Raw genomic sequence first — 10395 nt, 5'->3', positions numbered from 1 at the left:
TATACATATGTATACTGTGCATAAGTGGAGTGGAAGTGCTTAAAACACCATCTACTCACAGGGTTAAAATGACTAGGTCAATGGAAAACTACAGAAAATGTCACAGGGAAGAAATGAGCCTCAGATATCGCGAGATCTGCTACTGTAGCAACTGTCACGAGAGCTCCAAGTTCCATGAGAGTTTCAGATCTCACGAGAGGTTGATTGTTGAGCTTCTGGTTAGCTCACAAGCAGTGAGGTGTTACTTCTGGCAGGTCGATTCCGAACCATGCCTTCGGATCTCAGGCCAAAGCAGGGGAGAAATAGATCCAAGAACCGGGCTTTCTTCCGTGGAGCACGTTGGAAGATAGCAGTTGCTGATAGCCGGTACAGAAGAGAGAATCCTGCTCTCAGGGTGTATCCAGGAGCTCCGGGTTCTGGCCAGGGGGTCAACATGGCAGCTGGCCCTCAGTTTGGATTCTGCTCTGCAGTACGTCAGTGTCTGCAAAATATGTGGGCCCAGAGGCACTTGGGCCTGTTTTTGCTTTTACTCTGGACACTGGTGATCCTGTTCTATCTTGTGAGCACTGGTGAGTGTTAATTCTAGGCTAGATAAGGTGTGACAGGAGCTTGGGAAGTGTGAGGGAGGTGAGAACAAATGTGGGGCAGAGCGATGGGTTGTGCCTGGGAAGGAATTAGGGCAAAAAGAGGGTGATTAGGGTACTAGTCGGCAGGAGTAATGGGACCAAAGGTGTCAGAGTGAGACAGAGGGCCAGGGGAATTAATAGAGACTAAGGGGGTTAGTGAGGCAGGGATAGAGGGGATGAGGCAGGAATGGGGCTGAAGTGGGGACAGTGAATGCAGGGGCATGTAAGGTTGGGCTGGGTTGCTGGGGTGGGGATTCAGGGGTGAGGCAGGGATGGAGGTGATTAAAATATGTGACGTGATTGAGGGTTTGAGTCCAGTGTTGAAATGTGTGAGGAAATATTTGAGAGGGTAAGGCAGGATTGTGGTTGAGGGTAAAGAGGATTGAGGGAGAGGCCCATATTGAGGTTGAAGTAAGAATGAGGGTGTGAGGTGGGATACCTGGCTCAGCCTTGATACAGGGGGGAAGAGCTTACTTAGTCCTGCCTTGACTTGATATATCATGTGTTGTTGACTCCCATGGGAGGCCTTACCCTTTCTGAGGAGTGGACTGGAGTAGGGGGAGGGGACAGGAGGAGAGGAGGGAGGGGAAATTGTGGTTGGTATGTAAAATAAATTTAAAAAAACCTTGACCTCACACACTACCTTTTATAAAATGCCTGTCCTTTTTTAGGGCTAAATAGTATTTCATTGTATGGATTTTTATACATATGTGTATACACACATTATATATTTGTGTGTGTGTGTGTGTGTGTGTGTATTCACACACACATTTATCAAGTGTACCAAATTTGTGTTGTTTCTTACCTTTCTGTTACAAATAATGCTTCTATGAGCCTTTATGTATAAATTACTGTGTGGCTATATTAATAACTTAGAATGGAACTACATATTGAATATTCTGAGGAAGCCATAGATAGATTTATCATGACTGAATCATTTATGTCTCTGTCAGCAGTGTTGAACATTTGCTGTTCCTCTCCCTTTGTGATGATAGCATCCTGATAGCCATAAAATGGGTATCTTGCTTGGATTTTGACTTGCATTTCTCCAATGACTAATGGTGATGAACATCTTTTCATGTGTTTGTTGAAGTTTGTTTAACTTTGGAAAAATATTCTTTTAAAAAGATGCCCATTTTAAATGTATGTATGTATATATATATAATTTGTTGTTGTTGTTGTTGTTTTCGAGACAGGGTTTCTCTATGTAGCTTTGCGCCTTTCCTGGAACTCACTTTGTAGACTAGGCTGGCCTCGAACTCACAGAGATCCGCCTGCCTCTGCCTCCCAAGTGCTGGGATTAAAGGCGTGTGCCACCACCGCCCGGCAGTATTTTTTAAATTTTAATACATTTTAAGAATTTTTTGTGTTCTATATATTGGATCATTGTCCAAGAATATGATTTGCAAGTATTTCCTCCAGTTCTGTAGATTGTCTTTCCACTCTCTTCATAATATCCATAATGTCTTTGTTTTATTTGAAATGGCCTTGCTACCTAGCCCAGGTTATGCTGAAACTTGTCAAGATCCTTCTGCTTCTGTCCCTCACAGGCTGGGATTACAGGCATGGGATACCATGTCCAACATAATGTTCTTCGATGTATAAAAGATTTAAATTTCTATGAATTCCAATTTATGTTTTTTTCTTTGGTTGTTTGGTCCTTCAGTGTCATATCTAAGTAGCTATTGCCAAATCCAAGACCATGAAGATTGTTTCTGTTTTCTTCTAAGAATTTTAAAGTTTTAGTTCTCAAGTTTGGATTGTTGGCCCATTTGTATTAATTTTTATATATGGTATGTGTAAAGATTAAGTTAACTTATTTTACCTTTTGAACGCAACTAATCAATTGTTCCAATATCTCAAAAAATTTTTAAAAATTTATTTAATTTTTATTTGTGTGTGTGTGTGTCTGTGTGTGTGTCTCTGTGTGTGTGTCTGTGTATGTGCATGTTTATATTGGGGTGTCTTAGAATCCAGAAGAGAATATCAGATCCCCTGGAGCTAGAGTTAACAGGCAAGTGTGAACGTCCCAACATGGGTACAGGAATCTGAACTCTGGTCCTCTAATGCTCTTACTACTGAGCACCTCACTAGCTCCTGTTGTTGCTATTGGGAGTGTATGTGTGTATGTGAGTGAATGGGTTTGTGCATACCGTAGTCTGCATATGGAAATTCAGAGGACAACTTCAGAGAGTCAAGTCAGTTCTTTTCTTCCTGCCTTTATGCCTCACCTTCCAGATCAAACTCAGGTTGTCAGGCTTGTTTTGCAAGTGCTTTTACCAATGGCCCATCTTGCTAGCACAAGATCAGATTGTTTTATTTTAGCTACCCAATTGGCTAATGATAACAAAGGGTATGAGAGTACATGAAAAGTGGCATTTAGCTGTACTATTAGTAGTAGTATACTTCAGGATTCTACTGGAAAGTAATAGCCCAGTGGTACAATGTGTGAGGCTATGGAATTAATTAGGAGCACCAAAAAAAATCACCAAACAAAATAAGAATTTATCAAAAATACTTTTTAAATATTAGCAAATATATAGCTCTAATAATAATAGTACAAGCAGTTGATAATCATTGTAATATTCTTTAAAATAAAAATGAATTAAGAACAACATAAATGTTTTCCTAGATAATAATTCAGCTATATAAAGGAATTCTGAGGCATAAAGAGACTATTGAGAAATATTTTTTCTTATATGGAATACAATTATTCAAATGAAACTAAAATTGGATTCTGTGTAATAGAATGAAAGAGGGATAAGAAATGCTTTCTGTATTTTTGTGTGTGAGGACATCAGTGTACTTGTCAAGACTTCATTATGTAGGTTCTGATTTAGTTGGGATACATATTGTTTGTGATTTTTCTTTTTTTGTTCCTAATTTTTCCACTGATAAACCTTTAAACACTAAGCTCTTTGTTAGGCAAATTTGTTATTTAAGTCATTGTCCAGAAGGCCAATGGAATGTGTGAGCCTATATGTTAAATATTTGTTCATTTGAATACTTTTTCTGTTTTGTAGCAGAATCACAATCTGATTATCAGTGCCATTTACACTGTTACAAGATTAAAATGCAACATCTGTTATATTTCCATAATTAGTTTAAGCAAAGGTTAGTTACTATTAAAGCTTTATTGAAAATGATAAATGCTTCTATATACTGGGATTAATAATTTCACTTATTTAAACTTCTCAGATTCTGTGTCTCCGAAAGAGAAAGTTCAGAGGCACAGTAAAGCTCCAGAACATGGATCCAACTGGGAATTTCTGTTGAACTTTTTCTTTCCAACAAGTAAGTTGTTGATTTATGTATGTATGTATGTATGTATTATGTATGTATTTAATCATTAACTTAATGTCCTTATTTTAAAAAGAGTAGTTAAGTATTATCAGGAAGCAGACTGTTTTCTCAACATTGGAGTGGAACAGACCTGAATTGAGCTCTGGCTCTGCCCTTGGCCTTAGGCAAAGACAGTCTCTCTGGATATCAGGAAAAATACCCCAGGAATTGTGAGGATGACCTGGGACAATAATTGCAAGGTGAATGTGGCAGATTAAGGCTTAAGTTTGTAATTTTTCATAAAATACTTTTATAATTTACTGTGAAATTGATGTCTTCTGTGGCATTAAGCAGTGGCACTGTTGTTATGGAGTAAACGAGATGTTTTCCCATCAGTGTTAATGATAAAAAGTCCAGGTTTCAAGTCACATCATATTGTGATCTGTATATGATGTTTTTTTTTAACAAGCACATGATAACCCTTGAGAATTATTAACCACAAATAAACGTTTTATTTTTTACAGCATATGATCACCTTTGAAAGTGAAGTTTCTCATAAATTGGCATGATAAATACTTTACTAAAACCTATGTAGAATTTATTTTAAGAAAATCTGATATACTTATCCAAACACAAAATTGAATCCATTGTTTAATTTCAGATCGCACCATTCAACTCTTTGGTGGAAAAATCTCTGTATACTTCTCTGGTGATTTCATCAAACATAAAATAGCTATTGTAACAACTGCTACCTATGAGAATAGCAAAATAAATTAAAGCTACTGCCATAGGCAAGTTGAATGAAGAAGAAAATAAACCTGGGAAGGTGTTATGTTGAATAGGCTAAAAGAAGGGCTTACTGAGTACAACAGTAAGTGACAGTTTAAGCTTTAGAGCTTTGACAACAGAAATAAACTGTCAAACACTTGTCTACTTGTCTAGGTTGTTTACACTAATACAAAAAGTGAAGTGGCCTTTACAATGGTCCAAATGATATTTATTTATTTATTTTAATTATAATTTTCCTAACCTAACACTTAAATTTTTTCTTCTTCCTCCCTTCATTCTCTCCTCCTTCCCTCCATTACTTCCTTTTGATTTTTTAAAAGATTTTATTTATTTATAATGTATACAATCTTTTTTGAAGATTTATTTATTTATTATGTACAGTGTTCTGTTTGCATGTATGCCTGCATGCCAGAAGAGGGCGCCAGACCTCATTACAGATGATTGTGATCCACCATTTGGTTGCTAGGAATTGAACTCAGGACCTCTGGAAGAACAGCCAGTGTTCTTAACCACTGAGTCATTCTCTCCAATCCCTCCTTTTATTATATTTGACAGGAACTGACATAGCCAAGGATAACCCTCAAATTCTTTATGTAGCCAAGAATGATATTAAACTTTATGTTCCTTCTGCCTTCATCTCCCAAATGCTAGAATTATAGTCACATGCCACCAAGTCTGGTTTTATGTGGTGCTAGGGATCCAACCAAGGGCAATATGTACATTAGGCAAGCATTTTATCAATTAGTCACATTTCCAGGCCAGCAGGCAGGCCTCCCTCCCTCCCTCTCTCCCTCTGTCTCTCTCTCTCTCTTTCTTTCTAAGAAACATTAGATGTAGAATGATCTACATACTTGAAAACAGAGGATTAATATTTATCAATTGTACATGTTGTCTTTTTTGAAAACTAATTATGGAATATCTAATGGAAAGGATTTTGAGTATTTCCAACACAAACAAATAATAAATGTTTAAGGTGATACATATACCAGTTACTTCAGAATAACCATCACACACATACTATGTACATATATAAATACATATTTATGTATTTATTGCAAGGTCACTGTGCCCCATAAATGTATACAATTATTATGTGTCAGTTAAGGATAGTTTTTGTGATTCTGAAATGCTCCTTTATATATATGGGTTTTTTAAATTAGCTTTTTAAAAGTAGCATATAAAGGAATAGGTTCTAGTATAGCATTCTCATTCTTAGTTTATTTTTTGATTTTCTTTTCCAGTCTTATTCCTCAGCTCACCTCAGTAATCACCTTTTGCTTTGTCATAAATATTCATGTTTGTATCCATTTATTTTTATTATTTTTGATCATGTGTCTATGTGTTGGTGTATGGTTATATATATAGGTGTGTGCAAATGTCTAATGAAAGAAAAGGCAGTGGATTCCCCAGGAGCTAGAGATATAAGCAGCTGTAATAGTACATGCATGCTTTTAACTTCTAAGCTATCTCAAGCTCCCACATATATTCTATTTACTTGTTTTCCATCTTCTGCCCACTCCTTAAGACCTCTTTTTACCCCCTGTCATAAATCTCCTTTCTCGTTTCATACCCATCACATATTCACACAGATATAAAAATTAAAAAAATATAAGATGTGTGTATGAGAAAGAACATGTAGCATTTGTTTTTCTGAATTTGGGTTACTTAATAGAATAATTTCTAGTTCCTTCTATTTTTCTGTAAATGACATGATTTCAGAATTACAGAAAGTATTCTTAACCGCTATTTAGTTCCTTCTGTATTATATTTGTGTCATTCCCCTTATAGCTTATAGTTCTTTTTTTTAATGTTCTCTAACAACATAAAATTCATTTTTATTCTCATAAGCACAATTTGGAATTTTTTGAGGTTAACCCTAACCCTAACTCTGACACATTTTAGATATGAAAATGGTGAATTTTAGACAATGGAATACATTACTTAAAGTATCTCAGGCAACTTTTAAAACTATCTTACCACACTAGGGATTTAGTTCTATTCATAAAATGTCTGCCTAGCATGCACAAAGCCGTGAGTTTGAGCTCTAGCACTGCATGGAGACTGGGTATGGTGGTGTACATCTATAATCCTAGCAGTCAGGAGATTGAGGCAGGAGGATCTGGAGTTCAAGGCCATCTATGGCGGGATAGAGAATTTGATATATAGGTCACTTTGTATACTGGAGACCTGGTCTCAAAAATATACATTATTAGCATTTTATGTATTTCTACAGTTTTAACTATTAGTATTTAACTATTAGAATTAACTAAGTGTACTATTAAATAACTGATAATTTAAACTTGTATTGTGTTAAATGTTTTTCTTTTTCTCTTGCTTTGTATTTATTTGATTATGAAAAGTGTTTATTAATCATGCTAACTATTCTTTCTTGGATTCCTGTCTTTGAAAGCATGCATCATAAGGGAGAATCAGGAGGTAGTAGCTTGTAATAAGCAGCCGTATCTTAGCAAGACTGAATGTTTAAGATTCAAGTGCTGCTTTTCATCATCTGGGACCAAAATGAGGTGCTATGCCCCACTAAGAGATAGTAAGTAGATCATGTCTCATTCATTTATTTGCTTTAAATACTGAAAAAAAAATAGAAAAACACTGAAATAAATAGATTGCAAGGTTTTAAGTACATCTTTAGATTTTTCCAGCTTAACATTTCCCAGGAATTCCCAAACCAAGACCAATGGTATCAGTAGAAATTCTGAGATAGTTCCCTAGCAGTTTCTGTTTAGTCCTTAGATGATAACCAACTATTTAGAATTAGTTCTGTTGACTAAGTTCAGTCACTCTCCCTTTTCTTTCAATGCTTCTAAGATGCTGTATGAGGTCTGACTTTCTGCCTGAGAGAAGGTACTAGAAAGGTATAAAAATGAGTATAGTACGTTCCTTTCTTGCTGCTATGACACAGACACCTGACAGAAACTTGAAGAAGTGTTCATTTTACTCACTGTTTCAGAGGGTTCAGTCTACAGCTGCTTGGCTGTGTGTATTTCAGCAGAACATCATGGTAGTTAGAACATGTCATGGAGGAAGGAGAGTGAGCCATTTCATGACTAACTAGGAATCAGAGGTGGAGAATACAAGAGAAGGCCATGACATGATGTAGTTGTTCTACTTGGGCCCTACCTCTGCTTTTCACTGCCTTCCAGTGCCATTAGTAAACTGTAAGTCTCAAAAGTGATTAAAACATTCATTAATTACAGGAGAGCATTCACTAATCTCTCCTGAGATTTTCTTACAGATACGTTGAGAGGTGTGCTTCACTAAATCTTTTAGGCTTTTCTGAATCCAAAGTCAATTGCCAGTTAACATTTACTATCACAGGGAGTAATCCCTTCTCACTCATGGTGAAGAGTCTTAGATGGTACTCCTATACCAAAAGCAAGATTAACAGGAGAAGAACATCACAAATTTATTTAATCATACTTTTATGTAACACTGAGGCTTTTGAATTAAGAGCTGGTGATACAAGGTAACATTTAATATACTTAGATTCTCTGAAGCACAGACACATGTAGAAATGATTGGACAAAGAGAGTATGATTTAAATGAGGACATCTGAGAAGGTCTGTCCAGATTCTTAATGTCCTCTCTGTATAGCATTCACCTCCAGGCCCTTTTGAAATAGAGATCCTGTGACCTAGTAAGTCAGGGGTTTCTTTCTTTTTGTTCTCTCCCTCTTCTCTTCTCTTCTACCACTTTTGTTTGTTTGCTTTTTTTTTGAAATGTGATCTCATGAAGCTCATTTTTGCCTCAAATTTGCTATATGGTTGAGGATGACCTTGAACTTCTCATTTTCCTATCTCAGAACCTCAAATGTTCAGATTATAGTCATGTGCCACAGTACCCATCTGGTAATAGAATTTCTTTATCTCCAGCATTGAAAGGCAGGGGAAGATTAGAGTAATAGTTTTGAGCTTATGGCTGGCTTTGGGGAAAAGAACTTCTGCTTTCTATGACCTGTCTTGGGGTGAATAAATTCGAATTCTTCTGGCTTTACCTCTGGGTGAGAGAAGAGTAGGAGATAGGAAGCCAGGTGAAAATCAGAAAGAAATTTGACTTTTTCTTTTCTTTTTTTCTGAGACAGGAGTCTCCTGCATTCTAGTCTGGCTGTGAACTTTCTATATAGCAGTTGATGACCTCGAGTTTTCAGTGATATTATAGGCATGCACTACCACACCTAATTTATGTGGTGCTAAAGGTCAAACCTAGGGAGGGTTTCATGCATACTAAACAAGCACTCTACCAACTCCTGGGCTTCTTAAGGCTGCATCTGAGGCCTTTTTCCTGGATTATCATATCTGCTTAGTCATAATAACACCAATTAGGCTTGCCTTAGCTTAATTTTTTTATATTAGTTTCTCTTCCTGTGTCAAGTTATTCCTATTTACCTTGTGTTCAACAGCTTGCCATGTAACAGTGAATGTTTCCTGTTAGCTGTCTTTAGCAGCTTTTCTTTTAGAATAACCCAAAGCAAAATTACTCTCTTAAGATTTTTCTTTCTTTCTGAAGTTAAGGAAATAACACCATCTTTTTTTTCTCCTACTTTCACTTGCTAGTGGGGACAAATTACTTGTTGGTCCCATGATGAATCTATTGGATGTGATAGAGCACTAAGAAATAATAACAAGATCCATGAAAGACAATATCTTAGGTTTATATATGGCTCCTCTTCAACTTAGAGCTCTCTGTTGTACATCTAGTATTAATGATGAAAACTAAAGCCTGATCATGAATATAGTATTGAAGTTTTAATGTTGTCATGTTGTATTTATAATTCATTAATCAGTTTACTGTTTCTATTATGTGTGAAGAAACAATTGGTTCTTTTAATGAACAAAATTGATCCATGACTTAGAATTCCCCAGTCACATTAGAAAGCATTTCCTAGTGCATATGGGGCTAAAGTATGCTTATTCACCTGCAGATTTTTGATTCTGTGTTTCAGTGCTTTATATTTTGGAAGTAAACACTGAAGAAGCCATTTCTTTACCAAGTTAACTGTTCATAGATTGATTTGTTCTTCATATACTCTTAGGATGCAGAACTTATGACCATAGAACAAGTACATTTAGGGCCATACAAAGAATCCAATATTATGAAACATAATCTGCCAATGAAAACAGCCTCATTATTTTGTTAAGGTATTGTTGGTGGGCACATTTTGAAAGTAGCTTTTAGTTGCATTTCAAGAACTCCTACTTGAAGCATAACAAGGAGGTTCACCGTTCACTTTACTTTATTCATAAAACTGATAGGTTTTTTTTAATAAATATTTTATAAAATAGTTCAGATTTGCTTCTTTTGCCTAGGCATAAAAGTAACAAGATATAATTAAATCAACAGAGCCTACACAGATGCTCCGGGTGTTTGGATTCGCTGTGACCAGCATGATAATCCTGGGATTTCTTCCTATGTATTGCTGCTCTCTTTGCCAGAGGAGGTAGGCAAACATAAAACTTTATTTGCTGATTGCTGACTATATGTGGATATTTGTGAGTTGACACATTTCTTCCATTGCTTTAAATATGAAGGAATAATATTTGGATTCATTTTTTTGGGAAAAAAACCTAAAAATAAAATTAGAAATTTTTCTTTTAAGAACATGATATTTTTCACAAATATAAAACGTCCTGTTTAATAGGCTTTGTTTATTTTATCATCAAATAAAATCCCAACTGGAAGG

At 36.0% G+C, this 10395-nt stretch overlaps 1 protein-coding gene across 1 annotated transcript in view; it reads left to right on the top strand.

Annotated features, from left to right (window-relative positions):
• Window positions 1-212: 212 nt before the first annotated feature.
• Fmr1nb (FMR1 neighbor) overlaps window positions 213-10395 on the top strand; it is a 30936-nt gene continuing 20753 nt past the window's right edge. Inside the window, exons 1-4 of the mRNA XM_015991428.3 lie at window positions 213-569; window positions 3825-3920; window positions 7108-7245; window positions 10056-10152. Coding sequence (XP_015846914.1) covers window positions 269-569; window positions 3825-3920; window positions 7108-7245; window positions 10056-10152 — 632 coding nt within the window. The 5' untranslated portion in view covers window positions 213-268. The remainder of the gene's footprint in view (window positions 570-3824; window positions 3921-7107; window positions 7246-10055; window positions 10153-10395) is intronic.

The sequence above is a fragment of the Peromyscus maniculatus genome, chromosome X (genome assembly GCF_049852395.1).
Source record: "Peromyscus maniculatus bairdii isolate BWxNUB_F1_BW_parent chromosome X, HU_Pman_BW_mat_3.1, whole genome shotgun sequence".
Classification (NCBI taxonomy): domain Eukaryota; kingdom Metazoa; phylum Chordata; class Mammalia; order Rodentia; family Cricetidae; genus Peromyscus; species Peromyscus maniculatus.
The sequence above is the reverse complement of the archived record's forward strand: the minus strand, read 5'-3'. Positions and strand labels throughout refer to the sequence as shown.